Source organism: Lipophrys pholis (assembly GCF_963383615.2).
Source record: "Lipophrys pholis genome assembly, chromosome: 8".
NCBI classification, from domain to species: domain Eukaryota; kingdom Metazoa; phylum Chordata; class Actinopteri; order Blenniiformes; family Blenniidae; genus Lipophrys; species Lipophrys pholis.
Genome location: NC_137630.1, coordinates 2647488 through 2675003, shown reverse-complemented (window position 1 = coordinate 2675003; position 27516 = coordinate 2647488). Strand labels below are relative to the sequence as shown.

General features: G+C 42.0%; 1 protein-coding gene across 4 annotated transcripts; it reads right to left on the bottom strand.

Moving 5' to 3' along the window:
* Window positions 1–567: 567 nt before the first annotated feature.
* On the bottom strand, window positions 568–27516 carry foxp3b (forkhead box P3b). Of its 4 annotated transcripts, none has more exons than XM_080468808.1 (12): window positions 27401–27496; window positions 27104–27147; window positions 12023–12110; window positions 11743–11902; window positions 7490–7582; window positions 6159–6246; window positions 5822–5881; window positions 5607–5709; window positions 2926–3002; window positions 2663–2764; window positions 2431–2552; window positions 568–834 (listed from the first exon to the last, which is right to left on the bottom strand). In XM_080468808.1, the coding sequence occupies exons 3-12, from the start codon at window positions 12099–12101 to the stop codon at window positions 735–737; spliced, it is 984 nt and encodes a 327-aa protein (XP_080324934.1). In that variant the 5' UTR covers window positions 12102–12110; window positions 27104–27147; window positions 27401–27496; the 3' UTR covers window positions 568–734. The 4 variants fall into 4 exon arrangements, with proteins under 4 accessions (XP_080324934.1, XP_080324935.1, XP_080324936.1 ...); XM_080468810.1 differs by lacking the exon at window positions 568–834 and adding an exon at window positions 1506–1988 and having other exon boundaries at window positions 27401–27516; XM_080468809.1 differs by lacking the exon at window positions 27401–27496 and having other exon boundaries at window positions 27104–27169.

Genomic DNA, 27516 nt, shown 5'->3' with positions numbered 1-27516 from the left:
TAGTGTACATTTGTAAATAGTTCATCCGTCACACCATCTTCTCATGGGGTGTCTTAAAGGGTTACCCCATACATAAGAAATATGTAACTGCGTGGAGAGATAGCCTCATGGTTCTCTGAGTGAGAGACTATCTCGCCAGCTCTTTTGGCCACTCGGAGACACGTATCGATCAAAACTATCACTGAATTCACGCCCACACAGGTGCTTTATAGATAACGTGTGGGGCGTGACCGGGCAAGCCGGAGTGTCTTCAAGAAATATCCATGTACCAACTGGCATGTTGGTACATGGCAAGGGGGTTATTCCCCATACATATGAAATATGTAAATATGCAAATATCTCATACCAAATACTAGAGGATTGACTGTGTGACATGCAGATGAAGCTCATATTTTACTCATATTGGTTTCTTATTGGGACTTTTTTAGATTTTATCTGCTCGCTATATAAAGATGGCAAATAAGGTGTGTGTAGCTCCAATTATTTCACAACTTGGTGAGAAAACACTGATACCAGAAGTACAAACTGAAGGTAAAGTTGGACAGTGCAAGTGTCTTACATCAGGATGATGACAAAATTCACAAAAATTTTACTTCCTTTAATTTTACATCAAATCAGTGACACATTAACAGTTGTCATTTGTCAGTCACCTGGTGTCAGTACAGAATACCTTGATGTAAGAAAGTAGTTTTCTTTAACAGAAAATAGATGTTTGAACAGACTCTGAATCAGCTCTATGACCATCCACGAGAGGCAAAGAGTTCGGCTGCTGACGGTGACGGGCCCTTATCGTAGTAGTGAGAGTGCGGAGCGAGCCACTTCACAGGACAGTCCCTGCAAACACACCAAACAGCTTCAGCACACACACAACAGCACAACTTTGTCAACTCTGCTGTAGTTTACCTGCTCACTTTCTTCTCAACCTTACTGAACTTTGAGTAATCACATTACATACACTGAATAAGTTGAGTAATTTGAGGTTCATATGCAGGAAGTAAACCAACTACATTGTAAACATGGTTACACCACCTCCACTGGTCAGATTGTGATTTCAATCAGATAACGTAAAACTAATAAGGAGTCTTTATGATTTCAATCGGTTCAGTGTATAATCACAGTCCTTAAGGTTAATAGAGCTATTGGTTAGACACACTACACAGCTCTCCATGCCTCTTTCAATGTCTGACAGTGTTGATGATTGAGAATCAAGATGCAAAATTAGGATTCAAAAACATCAAAGAAAGGCAAAACCAAAACTAAAGTTCAAACTAATTCAAAAACACTTGGATCAATAGATAACCGACCTGGAAAAGATAAACAATAGGGAACACACAGGACACACAAAATTATGTTTAAAAACCTGAGGAAGACCCATCAACACACACTGACACACAGAGAGAACGATGACACAGCATAAAAGGGTAATCAGGGTGGAAGTGACACGGACCTGAAGAAGGTAGGAAAAAAGAAATATACAAACAAAAACTCAACCAGAATAGTGATGTGAATTTTCATATGCTTTTATTCATCATGGTCTTTCATTCATATATTTTTATATTTTCTTCGGCTACTTTCGTGTGTGGTCAGACAGCCTGTTCTTGTCAGGGTTGTGCAGGGTGGACCCAAACGCAGACTCAGTCAGTTCCGCAAAAAACAGGTTTATTGCAACAAAGTCCATGGAACACATGGAGACACAGGGGACACAGGAGACACAGGGGACACAGGGGACACAGGGGACACAGGGGCCACGACGAGTGGTGCAACAAGATGACAAGGGGCGAGACAAGTTGACGAGACGCTCCGACAAGAACAGAGGGAGAGGAGTTTAAATACACAAGGAAGGAGTGGACACAAGTGGAACATTGGTGAATTAGAAACACGAGGTGAAACACACAAGCAGACAAAGAGACCTGACAGTTCTGTGTTATCTGATGCCAGCAAGTCTCGCCAGGTCAAATGCGAGGTCACATCTCATCTTGTGAGGAGGGCTGAAGGATAGAGGAATTCCCTTAAGTGAAGCCTGATGTTAGGATGACATTGTTGTTTTTTTCACAGTATGCATATTGTGTGTGAGCCCTCCCTGGATGATATATATAGATGACCAGAGCCCTTGTTCTGGTCAGAGAAGCATATTGGAAGCTGTTTCTCTCCACAGACTCATGTCACCTGATTCGATACTAAACATTTTATCCATACGAAGAAGCATGTCTGGCAGTCTGATCCCGCGGCTCTCTGCAGACATGGGCTGGGATTCTAATACTCTCAATTTTATATTAAATCCTTTTTATCCAAGCAAGAAGTATCAGCGAAGTGATTCTCGTTCTCTTCACACCAATTCACATCAATAGCATGAAATACAACAACATCATGTTACAGGAAGGAATAAAACCAATCCAACAGTACCAGTACCATGGTGGAGAGTATTTGTACCTGTAATACTTCTGACTCTTCCTCTTCTGATACTCTCTCTCATCCACTATCCACACGGCTCCTTTTCCCCCCTCAACTCGCACAAAACACTTGTGGAGGCTGAGGTTATGCCGCACTGCATTCTGGGTAGAGATAAAGACATGGTTTGATGGCAGTGAGGTGTGGGATGGGTTGTGGCTGTAGCAGATCTCAGTTGTGGTGAAATGAGAGGCGCAGCGGGGCGACAGCAGACCTTCCAGGTGGCTGTGTTATGTCTGAAGTAGAAGAATTTGGAGGAGAACCAGTTGTAGATCTCGTTCAGACTGCGCTGTTTGTCTGGAGACTCCAGGATGGACTGCACACACACACACACACACACACACACACACACACACACACACACACACACACACACACACACACACACACACACACACACACACTATTATATTATAATATTGTGTGGTTTTCAGTAAGTCTTCAGTCTATCAGACCAGCGTGACTGAGGAGACTCACCCATCTTATCAAATGAGCGTAGGTGTACGGTGGTCTGATGTTGTGGTATTTGTAACAATCAATGTTGGAGACCAAATCTGTAACACAGTGATAATACATCATCAAATTGTCTGATACTATAAAGATATTATTGAAGTTTTTCCATCAGTATTATCTGAATCTAACTACAGATTAACACATTTGAAAAGACACACTTTGTTTTACAAAAAAGAAACAAAAAGCACATTATGAACAATCCAATGTTTCCTAAACCATATAAATCATCAGTAATATCCCGCAGTATCTCTCATCGGTTGGAAGAGGTACGTCACTTCTGTACCTGTACCTGCACCTGTACCTGTACCTGCACCTGTACCTGCACCTGTACCTGTACCTGTTTCCAAACTTCACTACATGTACTTATTTATTCCCCCTGTAGTTTCACATTACTTCTATCTGCACCCTACACTGAGCAGCTGGAGACTCTGAACTGTGAAATAGTTTCTATTCTCCTCTTCCTAGTTTTTAATAGAACATTAGATCTTATTGGTTCTCTGCAGGCCTCCTGTAGCTCAGTCCAACACTTTAGAACGTCACAGTCACACTGAATTAAACTGCTGAGGGAACAAGCATGATTGTCAATACTTATATCAACATCAACATTTTCACAGCAAAGAATATTTTATTCTTCAATGAAAAGCATGAATGATGTGCAGTTATCCAAACGTGTCAACATTTTGGAAATGAAAAATGAGATCGATCACAGGTCTATACAATTAGTACCACCTATGTGGATTCTGCAGATAGAATTCCTCATCATCCTGGATAGAAATTCGTCCAAATTCCTCCTCTCTGCGTCAGCATTTGGAACGCATCGGTATGAGTCAGAGAATTACCAACGCATCAGAGGCCTCCTTTCAAAAGGTATAGACCACATGGTATGAATCATGTTGCTCGTTACTGGGTCTAAAACAAAACCAAAAGTCAGTTGTGAGTTGTTTACTCAAGCTGATAATTTGCTATATTTTGGCAAAAAAAAACGATGAAGTTAGGCAAAATTAGACGATGACAAGTAGTGATGGACACCATAAATATTTTAGAGGCTTTGGACAATACATCCGCTATTTTCCTGCCATCTTTCCCGAAAATTGACCGTCCAAATGACGGCTGGACGGTTCGCTGCCTAAAACCATGATGCATGTCGAAAAATATCCGAATAGGCACTGGGGCTGAAGGATTAATTGCATTTGCGATAATATCGCGATATGATAAAATGGGATTTTCTAATCTCAAGGGCTGTGATTTAACTGCTCACGTGACCTGGTCACGTGACAACTTGCGCATCTTGCGCGTGTCATCTGCCCGCCTTGCCCGAATGGGAAAACGGTAGATTTCCAATCCAATGGGAAATAGTCCCAATCATTTGTGTTGTTCGAGCTGAAGCACTGCTGTTGATGCTGCCTTGCTAAAGAGTTTCCCCAGAAATTAATAAAGTCATTCTGAGCTTTTAAAGCTAGAACTAGTTTATTATGAGATGATGACGTCACGCAGACCCCCACATTGTCCACATGGAACTAAAATACTTTGTACTGCTTCCTTTTCTGTCCTGATACTAACCTCAAGTTGTCTTTAGAGAGAATACATGTATACATTAGTACATTTCATACTTTACTGTAGAGAGGAGTTTATTACAGCCTCATTCAAAGTCAACAATAATGATAATAATAATATTAAAGCAAACAGAGCTCTGCTATCAGAATCGTATCAGCAGATATACAAAGTTAAGTATCAGGATCGGATCAGAAGTGAAACAACGTGAATCGGTGCTTCCCTACTGCAGTGTAGATGAGCAAACTGCTCATAACCCTTAATGTCCAGCGCAGCATTAGTATAGTGACCCAGCCTGGTTTAGGGCTTTGATAAGCACAATGGACAAGCGGCTGGCTTGTTGTGATGAACGTTTACAAGACTGCTAGTGACAGTACTTAGTAAGTTTACTACTGTAATTGAAGTAGAAGATAAACTGTCTTTCATATTAATACATGCTTCATTTGACTTTATCTTAACATAAGCCTCGCCTATAAGAAAGAACAATTTATGTACAATAAATCTGATATTGTTTATTATAATACACATTGATTTATTGCTTGTGTTTGTTGAAAAATACATAAGAGGACTTTGAAAAAGTAATCGCTTATTAAATCAGAATATTGAGGAAACAAATTGCAATTAGATTATTTTCCAAAATCGTTCAGCCCTAATTGGTTCCACATATGAACAAGGCTTGAGTCTGGTGTGGAAAGAAATTGGAATTGCAGCTTTCACACAAAACAGGTCGGCTATGAGTCACTTGTGAGCAAAAAATCTGAATTGGTTCTCATTTCACTGCAGTGTGACTGAGGCCTTAGTGGAACCCTGGCATGGCTCCTCCATTGTGTACTAACTAATGATGGGTAAATGAAGCTTTCTGAAGCGTGGAAGCTTGTATTGAAAAAGAGTTCAATGCTCGGAGGCTTTTCATCAGACTTCTCTTTGGTGGCCAAAAGCAGCGAGAATTAACTGAGTTGACAGCTTCTGTTTAATATCATGTGGCAGTTCTCTGTGTTATCAGGTTATCGCTGTGGTGCTATGAATGTAAATATATATAATTTCCCTCTATACCACATTAATAAAATTGAACTGAAATGCGCTGAGTGTGTTACCTGGCAGAACAAGTGCAGAACCTGCAGCTCTGTAACCCTGATGGACCATTTTTTCCAGATGTGTTGAGGCCCGCAGGTCTCTGTTTACATCAGCGACTGGAGGCTGTGGAAGGAACAGAGGACGGCTGAACAGCATCTGAACAGCATCTGAACAGCTTCTGTATGCACAGATAGACAGCATCTCCAGTGAATAAAGAATCTAAAACAGAGCGTACCAGACTGTGTTCAGAGAGATGCAGTTGCATTGCGGTAAGCTTCTGTTTTTCCTGAATGAGCTGAAAAAGAAACATAAGTATAAAATATTTTTGTTTATTATGAGTCAGTTCAAAAGTTTTGTGGGTAAGGTTCATCATCTGTTGAAGAAGATCGCACTTTTTAAATCAACTTGGGGAAATGTCTTCACCGAACTGACGAATCGGTAGGCAGCAACATAGCATAGCGCTCCGTGGGAGCTGGTGGGCAGCCAAGGGTCTTGCTCAAGGGGCTCTGGTGCATATTTCTTGGATTCAAACATGTAAAACTCTTTTATTCATGACACTTTGAACCACAGACCTGACTCTCCATGCACTGAACGATGTCCTGCTGAACCCTCCACTGAGCAATGCTCCGGTCACCAAGGCCGTGTTCAGAATGGAGGTGTCTGTAAAGAAAGAAGGATAGTTCATCCTCATCATCATCATCATCATCATCATCATCATCATCATCATCATCATCAGCAGCAGCAGCAGCAGCAGCAGCAGCAGCAGCAGCAGCAGCAGCAGCAGCAGCAGCAGCAGCAGCACCCCCTGTCCGGTACTGCGGGGGGTTGTCAGAGTTACCACACCTATCCAAACACCTTGGAACAACCGAACCAGCCTGAGCAGCACTTTCCAGACATAAACATAAAATTAGTATCAAACCAGGAAATACATGAATAAGCAAAAGAACAATGACGGATACAGAAGTTAATGATTTGGACATTTTGAAGAATGGTAACAAAAAACAAGTTAAAGCAGCAGTACATGTCATTCATGAGATATGGCGTGGCGCTGTGGGGGCTCAACAGGTGTGTGCACTGACATGGGGGATGAAATAGGCCCCACGCTTTCCGCCTCCGCATGTGTTCAGAGTACTCGTGACGTCAAAATCCTCATCCACCCTGTGCACTAGGCTCTGCTCCAACCCTTTGCGGTTGACTGCGCACCGACTGCTCATGCTCCAGAGCTACTAGACGCTTGTGTGAGGAGCTCCTCTGTCTCCCCGTCTGAACAATCACAATTTAAAAGCAAATAAAGAGCCAGAGGCTCAGAACTCCTGAAGTGAAACATAAACTACTTCAGGAAATGTGGAGAACGCCGGGCAGCAGAAGTGGAGAAAGCTTTGGGGATCGTTAGGTTATGCTATGGAACGCACACGGAAGTGAACCCAGAGGGGAGGATGGAGGCAATCATGTATCACCTGTGGCTCAGTCTGCAGACACGTAATGCATAAAGCATGGAGGGGCCTATAAGGGAAGGGGAGTTCTGGGTGAAATGTTTGAGTCGGCAAGAGTGTGTGTGTGTGTGAGTGTGTGTGTGTGTGTGTGTGTGTGTGTGTGTGTGTGTGTGTGTGTGTGTGTGTGTGTGTGTGTGTGTGTGTGTGTGTGTGTGTGTATAAGACTCATAACTCAACTCGTTCGTCTGTCTCTGCTTTGACGACTTCCACAGTGTCATTATTAGATACAACCAGGTAAAAAGCTTAATCATAAAGTCATACTCCTTAATACAGTATTTAACCAAAAACTCAGGAGCCAATAACTTGCCAAAGACGTCACATAACACGCATTATATAGATATACACAAATATAAATATGTGGTGCCCAGAATAAGACATGTAACTGAAGAAATGTTAATAAGTTTACTCACTTTAAGAAGCTCGAAAAATCTTCAGAAAACACGTCACAGCCAGGCCACCGGCAGACACCATTCACAAAAAGAGAGCTGGTCCCCTGAGGAAAGCTGGAGGAAGCATCATTATCAGATACAACATAATAGTTTTCAATTATACAGCATAATGAGAATTTAACATGGCCATCTCATAAATATTTACATTCAAATGACATAAAAAAGAAATTTTAAAATACTACATTTTACCAGGAAGAAGTCTTAATGTAGCGGCCTTTAAGTAGAGACTGTGTTTAGCCCTATATTCACACGGGATTAGTGTTACCTCGGGACAGCGGTGTGCAGTCAGGGGCAGCAGGGCGAGCACTGCCAGCCCTGTCAAAAATGATTTTTCTTTTTTGTTTATAATTAAAAAGTGATTCTGAAATCTGTGTCAGGAATGAATTAGGCTGCTTGTTCAACATGTAACTTTATCCAGAAAACGAATGGTTTTATTTTGCGGAGCTCAAATCTCCTAAGTCCTCTAAACGCATCACAGCTCCTGTCCTCTGCTGGGGCCAGCAGTGACTGCATTGCTCACCTCTGATGGAAGCTGGACGCTGCTATTGGGTTAAAATGTTGAGTGACAGGATCTTCAGCCAATCAAATTTTGATGTGTTATTGACAGAACGCTCCAGGGCAAGCAGAGTTTCTAGTGCTGGTCTGGGTGTCGTCATTGAAATGAGCTTCACTGATTGGCCCATGAGCAGGTGCATGATGAAGCACTGTTATTATCTGATGTTCTGGAGGTGATGGCAGCGAATTTAACAGCAAGATAGTATGATACGATAGCGGACCTGCTTCAGGGCCTTTTTCAAGGCACCAGTCTGCAGAAGAAATGGAAATTGTGAGTCGAGGAAGACCAAAGGCTTGTGCAGCAGGAAACTACCAACAGTACGACTGGGTGACACCTCGCTGGAGCACAACAAGCTGCTCTGCTGGCCATGTTTACTCCTCAGTACAAGAACATGGAATAGCAGTGCTTTTAGCAGCCTCATCAAACAGGATCACAGGATGGATTTCATCTTCATCAAACAGGATCACAGGATGGACTTCATCTTCATCAAACAGGATCACAGGATGGATTTCATCTTCATCAAACAGGATCACAGGATGGATTCCATCTTCATCAAACAGGACCACAGGATGGATTTCATCTACAAGTGATGGATGAGTGCTTGATTTATTTAATTTTTACCTTCTCCGGATTAGATTGGCGCTGCTGTAGGTATTTGGTTCTGGTTTTGATTGTAAAGTTGTGTCCCTATTGTGGAGTGCAGTAAGGTGAGGTAAGGCAGGGAGGGTTGTGAGGGAGGGAGGACCTTGGCCCAGCTGGACCCCCGCGCTGCCCCACCCCACCCCACCCCCGAGGCTTGCTTCAGATTCAATTTGGAAACGCGTCACAGAAAGTCCATTTCAAACAGCCCTTTAGGTGATCATTGTATAATAAACCGTAACTTAACCAAAAGCCATCAAATTAAAAAGCCTAAAAGACTATTGGAAACACAATGCTGAAAGAATACTACAAAAACATAAAAATAATATTTTGGGGTACTATAAATGATGGTAAATTGTAGCAACTGATTATCTGATTATTGAAAATGAGTTGAGTCTGTGAGTTGTTCTGGATTAGCTCTTGTCAGCGGATAATCTCAACTTCTGTCTTACAACCCTGTTTGCGGGGAAAAGTGCCGAGGCAACTCACTCAAATGACCGAAAAACATTTTGTGGAATCATAAATCATAACATAGGATGTTATTTTGTGTTTGTCGTATTTTGCTTTTATAATAATGTTTAGTCCAAAATTATCTGTAGGTTTCTACACCAGAAGAAATAGATATATCAGAGGCTCTGCCATCAGAGCGGAGAGCGGATTCAGGGAATTGTAGTTCTTTCATGAATGGGGATGTGGAATATAAAAGTTGAGGTGCCCTGAGGGGTTTGACTGGGTAAGAAATACAACTGTTTGGTTAGAATTTAAAATTGACATTGACAGTTTGGGGAAATCTAATTTTTATCATGTTTTGTGGCGTAAAGGGTAAGCATGCCAAACCACAGCCCCCTTTGTAGAATGGACCAGGAGCTTCGTATAACACCTGATTTTATGCCTGTGCCTCATCTAGATGCAGAGTTATGGGACAATATGCACCCAATTAAGATTTTAAAGGTCAATATTTCAAAACTGGAGCAATATAGAACAGCTAAACCTCTGTGACACGAATCCACTTATCAAGATGTTTTATATGATGTATATGGTTCTGTCTTTTGGCATGATTTTATGTTTTCATCCTCTGAGAACCAGCCCTTGTGTTGAGTTGTACGTTTCAAGGGGCAAGCAATCAAATGTAGAAAAATCAATCAATCAGTCAGTCCATAATATTAGAATTTGGTTTTGCTTTCTGGAAATCCTATTTGTCGTTGTCGGCCAATATTAAAAAAATGGAATTATGATAATATAAATGTTTCCACCAGAGTGCTCATCAGCAGCGAATTAGAAAGTGAGAAACGGGGCGAAACGTGTCAATGAACACAAATCAACAGAATAAATTTTGTGATCATTTGACGAACTGCTATGAGATTGGGTTGCTTGGTACTAATCCCGTGAGAATAGGGCCTTCGTTTTGAAATGTCTGGAGATTCACAGCTATCTGCCTCAGGTTACATTTGATCGTGTTTTATTGGGAAGGTATGAGGGTTTTATTAATTACTTATCTTAACTGACAATGAGATTCAGATCAGTCTTCAGTCTGTCAGTCGGTAATGTCTTTAAAACTGAACTACACACCAGCGTGTCTGCTGCACCTTCAGAAACATGCTGTGAGGTCTGTACTACGACGCTGGATTTTCTCTTATCGAGATAACTTCAGGATTAACCCTGGGTTTTCCATTCTGTGACGCTTGCTCACTTCTCACCAGGATAAATCACCGTGCTATCTGACTCTGAATATCTGACCTGCTCCTGAGCAGGATATGTTCTCATAAGAGGTCAGAGCTCCGCCTCTAGACCAATCAGATCTCTTGGAAAATGCCCCGCCCATTCTTAAATGATGGTGATTGGTGGGCAGGTTCAGCACTGAGCTGCAGCTGAGAGATGATAAATTAATTCAGAGTGATCTTTTTGGCAAAATAAAACAAACGAAGGATGTTTTTGTTCTTGACTTGTTCCAAATCTGTTCAGCTCCATGAAGGTTGATCTGGAATAATGAGGTTCATGATCACACCTGACTGAACTGCAGAAACATCAATTTATGGAACGCAGAACTACTCATGCCATCATGGTGATAAATTAATATTCCAACACAAAACATGAATTAATCTGCTCTAATCTCACCAAGTCAGCATTAACAAGTCAGGAAGGTTCTGGTTCTGGCTGCAGCAGCAGTGTTGCTTTTAGCTGCTGGATGTGTTTTAATTCTTCATAATCTCAGAGAATAACTGCTCCTTCAGTAATCTATAAACTGCTCTGCAGAGTGTCTCTGTGTCTGATTGGTCAGACGCTGCAAGCTCCGCCCCTTTCATGTGAAGACACACGAGGGTCTGGGTTGAACCAGAGAGTTGAGAACCTGCTTCAGAGTAACGCTGATCAGGATCCAGAGTGTCTGGATCAGTCGACCAGGAGACGGAGATCCTGGATGTGATGATCACGGGTCGTAGTACTGGCCTCTGGTCTGACTCTTTCTTTCTGTCTTTCTTTCTTTCTTTCTTTCTTTCTTTCTTTCATCAGTGTGTTGCTGCTCCACAACACAATTACACTTCCAACTATGTTTTAATTATTCAGCAGAGTGTAAATTGTACATTTGGATCCATTTAAACGTTGCATTGCAGGAACTCCACAGTAATGAGGTGTCATCCAGTGTGGTGTCAGGTCTCCTTCTGTGTTGTAGTCAAGTCCACGTCTCCTGCCTGTCTGTCTTGTCTGTCTTTGTGCCCTTGTCCTTCCTGTTGGTTCCCCTAAGTGTGTTCCAATCTGTGTCAAAGTGTTTCACTGGTGTGTCCCCCCTCCCGTCTATTTAAACTCCCTTCCCTCCTGTCTCAGTGCCCGAGCCTCGTTGTTCCCAGGGTTTTGTAAGGTCTCGCGTCTTCCTCGTGTTTTCCTTTGATTTCTTTGGATTTTTGAACTTTGCTCTCACTTTGTCCACCAACTTGGATTACACCTTCGATAACTCTGCTTCAACTGTGAATTGTGTGAGTCTGCTTTAAAGTTCAACGGCAGTAATAACATGTGAGACCATTACCCATCATGAAGGCTGGAATCTCTGGAGCTCTCTTCATCTGTCTTCAGGGGGAGGAGGAGACGGCTTGTTCGTGAGGAAGAGCTTTTTAGTGGTGAAGACAAGTGGGAAAGTTGAGCTGCATCTGCCTCTCTTATGCAAATGGAGCTGGCTGCTCTACTTTCTGAAACACGGGAAGAATGCACCTGATCAAAATATGCATGCTGCTAATGATAGCATTAGAAACCAATCTGACAATGAGTGTGACTTTGAAGGCTTGTGAGGATCAGAAACATTTCTGTACCATGTTGTCGTCTGGGGGCTGTTTGGGAAACATGACACAGCACTGATGGTCTCTGCTGCTTCTGGGGTGTGTCTTCCATGATGCTCCACTGTTACAACATCAATGTCAATGGTCAATCACAATTAAAACTAAGACTTTGAACCTAACACAACAAAAATAAAAACACTCTCTCTCTACCTCCCCTACCCGAACCAGGGGGTGTTTCCAAGGTTTGTATCCCCCCCTATTCTTTCCTCTCCTCTATCCCCTCACCCCAAGCGGTCAGCAGGAAGCCTCCACCTCTGAGTCTGGTTTCTGCAAAGGTTTCTTCCTGTTAGAGGGAGTTTTTCTTTCCACCGTTGCTCACACTTCTCATGTGGATTCGTTGGGTTTTTCTCTATTAAAAGCACCTAGAAATGACTGTGTTGTATTTGGTGCTATATAGATAAAGTTGAATTGAATTGAATAATTCATTCATGATTGTGGCAGTAGTGCACGCCATCGTCGGGTTCACCCACAGAGGCACGGAGTCAGGACTTTGGAATGCCATAATTCTTATATTCAATAAACAACCAACTCCCCCCCGCAGGGGGTGGGGTAAGACACCGGGAGGCAGCACCACTCAGGAGGCCGGCCACAGGGGGAGGGAATGGGGCAAGCCATGGTCAATGGGCTTGCTCTTCCTCTCCACACCTCTAATGCTGTCGCCGCCCTCACGATCAGGGCTGTCGTCTGCGTCCACCTCATCTGGGCCGCCGTCTCTGCCCTCATGGACTTGGCCTCAGCCCTCTGGCATGTTGCCGCCCCCTGGCTCGTCTCCGCCCTCTTGGACCTGGCCATGGCCTCCGCCCTCTTTGACTCCGCCCTCTGGCTGGACTCCGCCTGGAGCCTCATCATCCTGGGGTCAGCCTCCGTAGCCCTCCCTGCTGCCAGTGTGCAAGGGGACCTCTTCAGCATTGTCCCGCCGAGGCCCCGCCTTTCCCCACGGAGCCGGGACTGGACCTGCCCGGCTCTCGTCCTCCCAGAGACAGTCTGCTGGCACGCCGCCACAATTCGGCCTTCAGCGACGTGCGCCGCTCCTCCGCAAAGTCGGGATCGGCTGCGCTGTGCTTTGCGCCTGTCCCTCCTCCTCTTCGGGGGAACGGGATGATGCCGCTGGCTCAGCCAGCATGGGGGTGGAACCGTCTTCCGGCCCGTTCCCCCACCGGGACAGCAGCGAATTGAGGAGGTCGACATGCTTGGCCTTCTGCAGCAGGAGTGACTCCATCAACTGCTGGGTCTGATCCCGCTGCAGCCGGTGAAGTCCATGAGCAGCCAAGCGAACACCTCCTCCACCGTCTTCTCTGGAGCTGCTGCTCCTGGGGCGCTCCTCGGTGCGCTGTGGGTCTGACGGGGAGCCAGTGTGGCAGTAGTGCACGCCACCGTCGGGTTCACCGACAGAGGCACGGAGTCAGAACTTTGGAATGCCATAATTATTTTATTACATAAACAAAAACTCACAAATAGAAACACAGCCTCTTCCAGGCTCTCCTGCTGTGTCTGTGTCTCCCGCCTGTCACCCTGTGTGTCCGGGCGGCGCCTGGACACACATCTAAATCACATCAGGGGCTTAATCACCTTTCTCCACAATGATATTAAATGGGGCATGAATGGAAAAATTGCTTAACTGGCTATTATTTATCTTTCCACAGAATCTCATCTCAGAGATTTGAGCTTCTGCAGAATGAAGACAAACTGATCATCTTTGTGACTTCTACAGGTATTCATCAATCAGACATTATTGGAACCAAAACTTGAAAAAATGTTTTAAAAAAGGTAAATCAGGGTTTTTGCAGGTACTTCTATAACTTTTCAATACCCGAACATGCAGCAAATATATGTCAAGTCTGTGAATGGCATCCAGCAATTTAAAGAAGAAAGTACACCATAAAGTTACCTTCAACTCAGAGAGTACAGAAAGGGTCTCTCAGCTCTTTATATAGTCAGGAAGTTGTTAAATGACATCGTAGCCTAATGTGCAGAACTGAATAACTGCAGGTTCATAGTAAAGGAGTGAAATCACGCAGTAGGGGATGTTTAGGAGATGATTTAAGATGGGAAGCAACAATCCAAAGTGAAGCCATTATGAAAAGATGAGAACAGGACAACTGATAAAGCAGTTGATGAGATTTTATTAAAAGATGAAGTCACTGTTGGCAGGCAAGTGATCCAGTGTGAGGTTTGCCAGCGGGCAGCCTGTCTGCTGCATACATCACACTGCAGAACCTGTGTCTGTCTATCAGACCCTACACATTAAAGTTTAGACCACCATGGCCATCATAAGTCATTATTAACCTATCTTACACCCACATTTAGGGTTAATACGGTCAAGTAGTAGTTCAGGCAGATTACAGCATGCAGAGCAAAGTTACACACGACTTTGTTTGAGGAAGTTTGAGGTCATGATATGTGAAAATATAAATCCTTAAACTTCCTCTTACCAATCGGTGGCGCTATGACTGTGGATGGATATTTGCATATGGACGTGTTCAGGGCAGCACTGGGATGACACGTGAAGTTTCAGGCAGATTGCAGCATGTAGAGAAGAGTTACGCATCATTTCCTGTTTCATGGCGAAACATCAGATATTCACTGGAGGCCATGGCCACACCCTCAGAGATTATAGGTACATTTTGAGATGTTTTCATCAGGAAGGCCTCTTGGACATACAGGCCAAATTTCAGGTCTCTAGGACTTACCCCCTTGGAAGTTTGTGTTTCACAAGTTTTGTTGTCCATATCTCAAAATGGCAGACTTCCTGTTTGGATGTCAGTCACATTTTTTGTGCGGCTCAACACGATGCATATGTCTACCAAAGTTCCTGGATATAGGTGAAATGTGTTGCTCGTAGAAGATGTTACAAATGTGAAAACAATGTAGGAGCCAAATGGGGGTTGTTTTATGACCATTGGGTGGCGCTGTGTATTTAAAGGAAGGTTTCCTGTCATGGGGCAGGTGAATGCTAACCTGGAAGGACATACAGGTTTTGGCCGCTGTAGACGCTGTCATAATCGTAACTTTACTGCTGCAATTGAAATGGTTTAGTGGTTGTATTTCTTTTATGGACTCAGTAAAGGATTGGTGTGGCACAAAAAAGTAGTACGTGACCATTTGTTAACATCACGCAGTGATCGTAGTGGCATGCAGAGGACCAAACAACACGTCAGCCACGCCAAGCTGGGGTCAAAGTTCCCTCAGTAGCCGGTACCGGCTCCTTCATTAGGCGCTATTGAGCCATTTTGCACTTGGACAATGACCATAAAATTCTAAATGGTTCGCCACTTCTGATGTGTGTGTAAAGTTTCACGAAGGTTTGAGCATGTTTCGGTTGTCAGAAATGCAGCACTTTTTGCAGGAGATGAAGAAAGTACAATAACTTTCCTTGCATTCTAATAAAAGGCTGAGTGGGTTAGGCTGCACAGTGTGGTCAAAGTGAACACAAGGTTATTCCAAACAAATAATATCGGGTCAAACTTGTCCTTAATAGGTGTAGGTATTTAAGGTTACCCTGTTTAAGGGAGGTAAAAGTGAATATAATATTCTGGACATTCTGAATTCGAGTCTCCAGAATCCTCCAAAAAAAGGAAAAAGGAAAAGAGAAGAAGTCCAAACTGTGTCCTGCTCGTCCAGCGGGCTGATGTTGGTTCGGTTCCTTGGGCTTACTTGATGCTCTCTTTACCGTCCCGAGGCAGCAGAGACGTGTGTCCCTCTCGGGGGCTGGGATCAGAAGCAGGGGACAGTTGGTTGGAATAAACTGAAGTTTATCAGTCTCCGCTGTGGTCTCCACCAAATCGGTGTTTCTTCCCCCTCCGACACTCTGCCACACACCCTGACTGTCACAATGATGGAGGCTGTTTTGGTGTCCAGTGGTGTGGGCTTGTGCCCTGGGGGTGCCTCCCTGGGGGCTTTTCCACCGGAAAGAATCAGATTCTAATTCGGAGCCAGAGCCAGATTTAGCACCACTTCTATGTCTTTCCACCACCAATGCCCCGGCCTATCGGGGGCTAAACTGGTGGTAAGCCGGCCCCACTTGGTTGCTGGAGCAGACAGGAGCCAGAGACCAGCCAGAGTGGGATCTGACACATCATCAGCTGGAGGCGGAAGAGATTCTGAAACAGCATTCAGAAATCTACAGCGAACACGGAGCGGTTATAGAGAAAAAAATAAAATAACGCATGGGAACGATATAATAAATCGTCCCCTCAAGTTAATAATATGAGGGAACAAGATCATTTAATCTGCGATTGCGGAGCCGCGGCTCTCAAGCTGCTGCAGAGTTCCTGCGCTGCCCTGTCAGCGGCGGCAGATATATAATCTAGAAGCAGTTTTTTTTCAGGCTTTTCATGGTGACATCATTGTAACTAACTTCATTTCCAGGTCTTGTTTGGCGTTCTGACCGCAGGCTGAGGTCTGCATGAGGCAGCAGGGGGCGCTCCGCTATGAGACGCTCCACAGAACTTCTTTATAATGAAGCCAGACCTCTGGTTCCTCAGGAACTACTAAACAAATTACAAACTACTGGAAATGAAAGCTTGGAGTTTTTAGAGCTAAAATGAGCCTTTTAATGGCTTCATGTGAAAGAGAACTTTAATCAGAGTGTTTACCTGGGTTACCATGGAAACGGCTGTAGAGCAGCGTTCTATCATTCTACACCTCCATTCCTCCATGTTGAAGCTTTTGATTCAGACACGTCCAGAAATAAAGTGAAAGGAGCAGAAATTCAAGCTCATTCACATGTCATTATTAATATTATTATTATTTTTCTCAATGGCCTCAATGTCACACTAAAGCAAGACGGATGTGAAAAAACACCAATAGAGCGACGAGGAGACTCAATGTCTTCTGGCTCTTTGGTGCATCTGAGGTTCAGGTCAGACTAGATGGATCGACCCGGACTACCCCGATGTTACAGTCCGTCTCCTGGTTCCTGTATGAGGCTGTCAGTGCTAAGTTGGTGAAATCAGTGACGTATCACGTTTTGGAGTGACGCAATGACGTGGCTCCCACTTGGCTCCGTTAACGGTGGAAAAAGAACCGGTTCTTTGGCGGTGCTCATTTAAGAACCGACCCTGAACTAGAACCTGGTTCTTGTTGGTGGAAAAGCTCTACAAGATGGCCGGGGAAGGGGAGGAGAGGAGGAGGGCGGTCAGAGGGCCTCTGGGCTCTGAAGTGTCTCTGACAACTGCAACTGAAGTTTGTGGTCTGAAACCTCCGACTGCTGATCCGTTGGCAGCGAGTGGATCTCTGTTTTGTCTGACTGTCTGTCTTTTCTCTCCTTCTATCCTCTCACCACAGCCGGAATAGGAGAAAGTCTCTGAGACTGGTTCTGTTGATGTTTCTTCCCATTAAAAGAAATAAGTTTTTCCTTTCCACAGTCGCCTGTACGTCATCGTGTGGAATTGTTGGGTTTTCTTTATAAAAGTGCCTTGAGATGACTATTGTATTTGGAGCTCTATAAAGGAAGTTGAATTGAATTCATTAAATTAAATTAAATTGTTGGTTTTAATGGGTGTAAAATAAACATACCAGAATGTTGACATTATGATGTTGAGGAGAAATATGAAATATCAGTGAATTGGTTGATCAGCAGAAGAAGTATAGATAGAAAAAATCAAATAGGACCTAAAACAAAACCCAGAGGCAAATTACTTTTCAATGGGATTATTCTCAATGTTTAAGAAACAAGAGATAACGGAGGTAACCACTGTAAAATGCACAACATTGTTTAACCCCTCCTTTGTTTGTTGTTTTTTTTTTCAATAAAGTCCCTCTTTAACCAATCAGAGTGCAGATCTTACAGGAGCCCCCCTGTAAGACACATACCAGTGTTTACACAAAATGAATGCAAGAGTTCCTTCTGCAGCTCTTCTGTGGTTATGGCAGATCTCTCTCTCTCTCTCTCTCTCTCTCTCTCTCTCTCTCTCTCTCTCTCTCTCTCTCTCTCTGTCAGTCTGATAGCATCACCACCCTTTAAGTGAAGCAGCAGGAAGCGGCTCCACATTGGTGCACCTGCAGACTGTGAACAGTCGTGAAAATCATCACGATGTGTAACACATCTGCTTTGTGATCTGAGCTGTTCGTCTCTAAACATCAGAAGCTGCTGCTGCAGGTTGGTTCTGGCTCATGATGTGTGGTTCATCACATTCGCACACGCATTAACACACTATTGGAGGCTGCAGCCGTGCAGGGCGCTGTCACTCCAATCGGGTCAGTTTGGGGTTCAGTGCCTTGCCCCAGACATGCATGCAGGAAGGCAGAGATGGGAATCGCACCTGCAACCTTCCAATTACCAATTGAGCTATGCCGCCCCATATGGGCAAAAGAGGTCTGCAGGCTTTATGACAGGAAGCCATTTCTTTACAGTTTTCCCTCAAATTAAAATCAAATATTAATTATACCTGCAAAATGAATATGATAGCTTATAAACTTGTAGCAACATTTTTCTTTGTTTATTCATACATAATTAACCATAGAGGAGCTTTGGTTGACATTACAGAACAGTGATTGACATTTCTTTAAAATACCAGCTGACAAATCTAAGAAGTATTTCTGCAGGATGAAGGTTTAGTGTGTTCCCCAGCCCTTTCAAACTCGGTGTTTGCATCATGATTACTTCAACCTGACTGTGAGCAGAGGGCAAACAGCTGCAGATGCACCATAACAGAAATGCTAGTGAAATGTCTGGCTGCTGAAAAGTGCCGCCTGGATGACAAAACAGACATGAAACTCAAGGAATGTTCCCCACTCAAACCACAAACTAACATTGTGATGTGCAGATGTCTGCACGTCTCGGTGCAATCCACCATTTCTTATTTATTTATTTTATTGAAGCTTTTGTTTTCATGTGTTTCTGTGCACTGAGCCTTCATGCTGAGCTAATCATATTATGACTTCACATTCCCAATGTCCCGATAGTGATCTCAAATATTACACAAATCAGGTACACAACTGTCCTTCAAATGAATAATCTGAGTTCCTCCATTATTGATATTTCCCATCTGAAATATTTGTTCATTTGGATAAAAATGTTGTGGAACTGAAGGGTCTTTTCAGGAAATCTACTCTAAAGTCTAGTTGTCCTACACGTTTTCATGCCATCATGGTTCAGTTTCATGCCGCACTTTTTTTCAGATGGAGCTACCAAGGATGTAATAATGGCCAGTAATGTAATATCTACAACGAATGTCATAATTCCAGCCTTTTTCAATGTATTCAAAGTTAATGAATCACTCACTGGTCAGTAGCATGAAAATAATTAGAGTCAATAACATTGTGCCAATAATTACAATTAAACAGTTTAAACAGTATTTCAGTTGAAGTGAAATTGAAAATAACAACTTCAACCAATTATGTAATAATACTTAAATATGACTGCATTTCTCGGAAAGTAGATTTTTGCTGGAGTTCTGCTCATGAATAACATGTTTACTGGACGCTACAGTCATCAGAGTCCTTCATACAGACTGTGAAGCTCTCTTGGTTGATGCAACACATTCATTCAGTCATTCATCCATTCATTCATTCAGTCATTCAGTCATTCATTCATTCATTCATTCAGTCATTCATCCATCCATCCATTCATTCATTCATTCATTAAAATTGGCAATCTTCTAAAATCTTTGGTGTTTTAGGATTTGGATCAAACAAATCATCTATGATGGATATTTGTTGAAGTGTGGCCCGTCAGTAATACTTCTGTCCTTCACCCTGGTTTTTTTTTTCCGGGCATCAGGTTGTTCATGTCCATCTGGTCCAGTCATCGGCTTTGAGGGATTCATAGCTTCTTTAGTGACACGGGGAGCTTGAGGAGCAGCTGAGCTCCTATTTTCTTTTAAATCCTGCGTTCCTTTAGTTGGCGCTCTGTTACCTCTCTAATATCTCATCGTCAGCTCAGCTCACAGAAAACCAACAGCTGAGGATGAGAACAGAGACCAGTCCTCTTGTGTCTCTGAGTTCATCAGCCTCAGGCCAGCATGGTTCATTTTTTCTTTGTCACAATATTAAAGTCCAGCGAGGGTGTTGCGACAGCATGTGCTGTCTATGAACCATAGAGTAGCTCTGAACAGAATGTAAATAGATGTGTGTGAGTAATTTCCATGTCTCAGTGTTTGTGGAGGCTGCATGCATCAATACAAGAAAGCAGAGACGTCGGCGCACACCCACAGAAACAGGAATTCAGGAGAAAGTGAGAGCACCACGTGCTTGTGGCTTCTCAGTGGCGTCGCTCAGTCTTCTCAGCTTCATCAAGCACAGAAACAATCCAGTCACATTGCGACACTGTGGAAGCTTTTCTATGAGTCAACCTGTGTGAGAAGCAGCACTTCCTGTTTGGAGATCACATTCAACCACAGGAAACTGCTTCGATACAACCCATACACTCCCAAAATCACATCATAGACACTGTGTGTGTGTGTGTGTGTGTGTGTGTGTGTGTGTGTGTGTGTGTGTGTGTGTGTGTGTGTGTGTGTGTGTGTGTGTGTGTGTGTGTGTGTGTGTGTGTGTGTGTTATAAAGATATTTTATACAACCTTTATAAGAATTTAGCTCCTAAACCACAGAGACTGTGTATTTGCGTGAGCATGGTTAGATCTGATATCTTGTTCAAAAAGTGTAACTTACTTTTATTTTACTCTGAAAAGTCACAGTTACCAATGAAAACATAAAACAAAACAAAGAAAGAAAATAAGGATCCGAACCAAGGAATGTCCCTCTGGAATTATTAAAGTATTTCTATTCCATTCTATGAAGAATTTCAGTTGTAACTCATATATTTTCAGTCAAAGTCTGAAAAGACTGAAGGATTAAAAAAAGATTATTGTTCTTCCTCTTATGAAAGAGCTTTAAAAGAATGAAGTATATCTCATTTTAAATCTCTGCCAAACCACCAAGCAATTCTGTAAACATTTCAAAGAAAATGTAGATTTTTCTTAACACATTTCTTCAGAGTTGCGGACACAGCAGAACACTGAGACCTGAGCTCAGACGTTGCTGATGCTGCAATTTTCATTCCTAACTATCTTTGTGTTTTTAAAAACTCCCAGAACAGCTTGAGGAGAAGTTTCTTTGACATTTCCTGGATTTTGGCCCGGCAGGTTTCATTCTAATTGACTTTATGTTGAGATTGTAATAATCAGTGCAAAAATGCAATGATTGTTTGGTTTATTGAAAGTCACTTCTGGTTTGTCCTGATGTTTCTGCCAGATGTTGAGATGAAGACGACAACGAGTCTCTGATTATTAACTCTGTCACTTCTCTTCTAACTCAGTCTGATTATTAACTCTGTCAATTCTCTTCTAACTCAGTCTGATTATTAACTCTGTCACTTCTCTTCTAATTCAGTCTGATTATTAACTCTGTCACTTCTCTTCTAGTTCAGTTGGATTATTAACTCTGTCACTTCTCTTCTAGTTCAGTTGGATTATTAACTCTGTCACTTCCCTTCTAATTCAGTCTGATTATTAACTCTGTCACTTCTCCTCTAATTCAGTTTGATTATTAACTCTGTCACTTCTCCTCTAACTCAGTCTGATTATTAACTCTGTCACTTCTCTTCTAGTTCAGTTGGATTATTAACTCTGTCACTTCCCTTCTAATTCAGTTTGATTATTAACTCTGTCACTTCTCTTCTAACTCAGTTTGATTATTAACTCTGTCACTTCTCTTCTAGTTCAGTTGGATTATTAACTCTGTCACTTCTCCTCTAATTCAGTTGGATTATTAACTCTGTCACTTCTCCTCTAATTCAGTTGGATTATTAACTCTGTCACTTCTCTTCTAGTTCAGTTGGATTATTAACTCTGTCACTTCTCCTCTAATTCAGTTGGATTATTAACTCTGTCACTTCTCTTCTAGTTCAGTTGGATTATTAACTCTGTCACTTCTCTTCTAGTTCAGTTGGATTATTAACTCTGTCACTTCTTTTCTAACTCAGTTTGATTATTAACTCTGTCACTTGCCTTCTAACTCAGTCTGATTATTAACTCTGTCACTTCTCTTCTAACTCAGTTTGATTATTAACTCTGTCACTTCTCTTCTAACTCAGTTTGATTATTAACTCTGTCACTTCTCTTCTAACTCAGTTGGATTATTAACTCTGTCACTTCTTTTCTAACTCAGTTTGATTATTAACTCTGTCACTTGCCTTCTAACTCAGTCTGATTATTAACTCTGTCACTTCTTTTCTAACTCAGTTTGATTATTAACTCTGTCACTTGCCTTCTAACTCAGTCTGATTATTAACTCTGTCACTTCTCTTCTAACTCAGTTTGATTATTAACTCTGTCACTTCTCTTCTAACTCAGTTTGATTATTAACTCTGTCACTTCTCTTCTAACTCAGTTGGATTATTAACTCTGTCACTTCTTTTCTAACTCAGTTTGATTATTAACTCTGTCACTTGCCTTCTAATTCAGTCTGATTATTAACTCTGTCACTTCTTTTCTAACTCAGTTTGATTATTAACTCTGTCACTTGCCTTCTAATTCAGTCTGATTATTAACTCTGTCCCTTCTTTTCTAACTCAGTTTGATTATTAACTCTGTCACTTCTCTTCTAACTCAGTTTGATTATTAACTCTGTCACTTCTCTTCTAGTTCAGTTGGATTATTAACTCTGTCACTTCTCTTCTAGTTCAGTTGGATTATTAACTCTGTCACTTCTTTTCTAACTCAGTTTGATTATTAACTCTGTCACTTGCCTTCTAACTCAGTCTGATTATTAACTCTGTCACTTCTCTTCTAACTCAGTTTGATTATTAACTCTGTCACTTCTCTTCTAGTTCAGTTGGATTATTAACTCTGTCACTTCTTTTCTAACTCAGTTTGATTATTAACTGTCACTTGCCTTCTAACTCAGTCTGATTATTAACTCTGTCACTTCTTTTCTAACTCAGTTTGATTATTAACTCTGTCACTTCTCCTCTAACTCAGTCTGATTATTAACTCTGTCACTTCTCTTCTAATTCACAGTTTGATTATTAACTCTGTCTCTTCTATGTCCATTCTGACCACCACCAACCACTCATTCTCACACTACATTCACACAGGCAGTTTGGGGTTCAGTGTCTTGCCCAAGGACACTCCGGCAAGGGGGCAGGCAGAGATGGGAATGGAACATGCAACTTCCGATTGGGAGACGAGCGCTCTACAAACCGAGCCATGCCGTGTGTGGCTCCAACCAGCCAATCAGAAATCAAACCCTATATAGTGTCATCGGGGGTTTAGCCAATCCCAATCAAGGTGGGCCCTCCCTTTGACTCCTCCCACAAGGAAGCAGCTCTGCTCTGGCACATGGCACCACGAGAGGAAGTACTTCCTCCTCTTCCCAAGATGGGCATGTGTGGGCGGAGCCAGTCCAGCTCACACAGACACAGCAGATTCTGAATGTTGCTCCTATGATCCAATATTCTAATGGAGGAAAATCAAGGATAAGCTGGATTTGGGGCAGTAAACTTTTGGACCAACGAGACCCATGTGAAAGTATTGAAAAGCTGCATAATATGACTACTTTAAAGTTTTTACTTTGATGATTAGTGGATTTGTTATTTACTAATTATTGTAATTGATCTTCTTTGGAGAATGAAAACAGGATATGTGTTTGAATATATGAAGAAAGTTGTCTGTGGTTCACTTGATTGATGCTCTAATATTGCATTCTATTTTACTCTGCTTATTAAAGAATTTAATTGTTTAAGTGTGTACGTAACTACTTTATTAAATGTGAGGATTTGTGTTTGAGTAAACTCATGGCCTGTTCGCAGTCTCCTGTTTAAACTGGACCAGAGTCTCTTCAGGGAAAAAACGTTTCGTTTGAGCGACGTGAATGCCAACTCTGAACCGGAGCCGGCAAGATCTCTGGTCCTCTTGAAAAACTGGGTCTTTCTAGAGGGCGGGGGGAGAGGATGTGACGGAGCGAGCAATGCATTCTGGGTAGAAAACACACAGCTAACCCGTTGAATCAGAAGAAGCAGGTGCAGAAAGAAAAAGTTCATAAATGTCTTGCGGGCAGACATGGAGTAGTGAGGACGAAGAAGAGAGGAAGACTCATTGATAAGTAGTCTGAATACTGTATATCGCTGCCCAGTAGCCATGAGCTAATTACCCTAGCCACCACAGGCTAAAGGACTGGAACATCTTTTTTGGGACCGGACCAATCACCTTCTTTACTTCCTCTCTGCAACCCCCCGAACACACACACACACACACACACACACACACACACACACACACACACACACACACACACACACACACACACACACACACACACACACACACACACACACACACACACACACACACACACACCTCCTCGCCCCAACCACCTCCTCCAAATTTAACCGAGGCCCGGACTATCTGACTGTGACTAGCGTATAAATCAAAAACTGTTTCTGGATTACTTCCGTTCAGTTACGATTAAACCTGATTGATTCTATTCAGTTTGATTGATAAAGAATTAAAGATGAAAATCAGAGCAGGGCCATAGTCTGTTTCAGTCTTTCTCACGGTGTTTGCTGTTATTCTAAGTCAATGTCAAATATGTGAGTAAATCAGCTTTCATAAAATTCTCCTGAAACAAAAAGTGACGTTAATCTGCCTGTGGCGTCTATATTCACAGCTTGATCGCCCCTTTTCATCCTGCAGATTGAATATTACAGCTGAATTTACAGTTGCACAGTAAGAATCAGAAACCTGAGTCAGAACTCAATATTTATCCTGGAAATGAGCTTCACGTGTACTCAAGATGAAACTCAATGCTAGCTGAATGTTCTCTCCTAGATTTCACGTCTGCAGTTTTTACCGAAAGCTTCCTGAGGTGGGACACAAAAAAACCCCCAAAACTGTGCCATATCAAAAACTTACATTTACACTAACCACTGTGTTTGTGTGTCAGACAAGTTTCACAGATCAGCTTGAGGAGCTGCAACCGGTCGGCAGGTGAACTAAAGAGGAAAACCTCCAGTTTTTGTTTCGAACCTCTTGAGACTGTCTTTAACGAGGTTATCCTGTCTTTTGACTCAGGAACTCAAACACATTGTAGTCCAGGATCCAGGGAAATGTTGGGCTCAATCATTTCTGATGAATGCATGAGGTCAGAGGAGATATATATATATATATATAGAGAGAGAGAGAGAGAGAGAGAGAGAGAGAGAGAGAGAGAGAGAGAGAGAGAGAGAGAGAGAGAGAATTTTAAAATAAAATATTAAATTATTTTGTTGTTCTTTTAAAATCATTTTAGTTTATTCTAAAGTATTAATGGCTTCTACAAATGAAGAATGCAGTTTTAAATGCATTGTATAATAATATATCACAATTACATTAAATTACTTAAATATGGTAATTTGGTAAATTTGGTATGTATCACAATTACATACCAAATATTCCAAATAACCAAATTTCCTGCAACAACAGTAACAAAAATGTGTGCATGCCACTCTTTTCATCTGTATTTTGTAAAGTAGGATTTGTGTAATGACAAATTTGTAAATGTTTGAGTGTCGCGTTGTATACGTGGAGAAGAAAGTACATAAGTTAAGAGATAAGATAAGGCCAGACTTTATTAATCCCATATGGGGAAAATTCACTCATCCGAGCAGCTCAACATAGCACAGATACTTAAAGACAGTACATATGTATATTTATATCCATCCATCCATTTTCTCCCGCTTATCCGTTTCCGGGTCGCAGGGGTGTCAGTCTGAGCACCGTCACCCAGATCACATTGCACCGATTAAGAACCTTTCCTGCGGGTATATATATATATTCTCTATTCCTACACACACACACACACACACACACACACACACACACACACACACACACTTAGAAGTATGGTGGGAATATTCATTGTAGTAGTAATATTTATAAATAAACTCTGAAAACGGAACTCTCAACTCCTATTTGGGTTCGTCACGTTCTTGACATTAACAAGACAACATGATGAATCACATCTGTGTGGTACATTAATCTGTCAGCATGAACTCCTCAAAGCATTTTACTTTAACACGCCTGATAATCCACATTCATGAAGGATTATGGAGCAAATTTTACACGTCCCCTCACATAACATGAAATACGTCTGTGAGTTTCAGTAGAGGCCCATGATATAGCTTTGAAGCTTTGAAGCTTTGAAGCTTTGAAGCTATGTCGCCAGCAGTTTGTGTGTGTTTGTATGCGAAGTCTGTTTCAGGTGGGTTGTATATATTTAAAATTTTCTTCTTAGAGTTTCATACATGAACTGAAGTCAAACTGAATAAAATAGCATTTTACCCAAACCTGAGCTTTTGATTGTTTTAGAAATCTCAACATCACACAGTTGGATTATTAAATTATTGAAGAAGAACGGTTGTTTGTTAGATGACTTAAATCAGACATAAACTCTCTAAACTCCACTCTTCAAGCTAACTCGGACTTTTAATTAATGACCAGGATTTTTAAGTTTGTATGATTCATATGACTTTTAAGTCCACCTGGCCTGATCCCAGATACCTGGACTCTTTGCAGATTCTTTTACTCAGATTATGGTTATTTAATCCAGACCTGGACTCTTTAAAATGTCCTCCTGGATTTTTGAAAGTTACCCTGAACTCTTCACAAAAGACTCAGACTCTTCTTCTATAACTCTTTTTTGACCTGTCCTTTTAAAAGGGTGACAAAAGCTCTTCAAAACAGACTGATCCTCTTCAAACCGAGCCAGGACTTTAACCGGACATGTCCTAATCAAACCTAATCTTTGACCTACTTTTTAAAAATCAAATCAAATCAAATCAAATCGATTTGATTGAACCAGTAACATAAACTCTGTTCTACTCTGTAGTTTATAAGTAAGTTAAAAAGATAGAAACGGTTTGTAAAGCTGCTAAAAATAATCCTAAAACTGAAATTCAATAAAAGCTTCAATAAAATCCCTCCATCACTATTTGATTTCAACATCCAGTTCTTAAAAAGACACGTATTATTTGGTGTCCTGCACACTGTGAGGTTCTACTGCCGCTCATACTGACGCTTCACTCTGTTTCTTGCTGTTTTCTGCAGTTGGAGGGTGAAAAGTGGAGCTTTGTCCTTACCGTGAGCTGCTCGTCTTCCTTTTCTCAGGTTTGTGGAGGAGAAACTGTGAAATGATTCAGAGTGGGAGTTATTCTACAGGAAATACAGCTTTTCAGCTGCTAGAACTTCGGCAATAAGTGTGACGGCTGTACGATGAACACATTCAGAATACACACTTCAGCTCCGTGTTTCAGCTCTGACACAAAAACTAACCATCCTAGTATTTTGTGGTATTTATTTTAATGTCCTCTTTAAAATAAACCATGTAATGTTGGACTAAAGAGCAGAATAAAGGAGATATCAGTCTGTAGGCTCACCTGAACTCCTGAGGCTTGACAGAAATGTGGCACTTTGACACAGTTTTTATACCAACAGGATGGGAAACCTTCAGACTCGAACACATCCCAGTCACTGAGCTGTAAATCAGAAATGT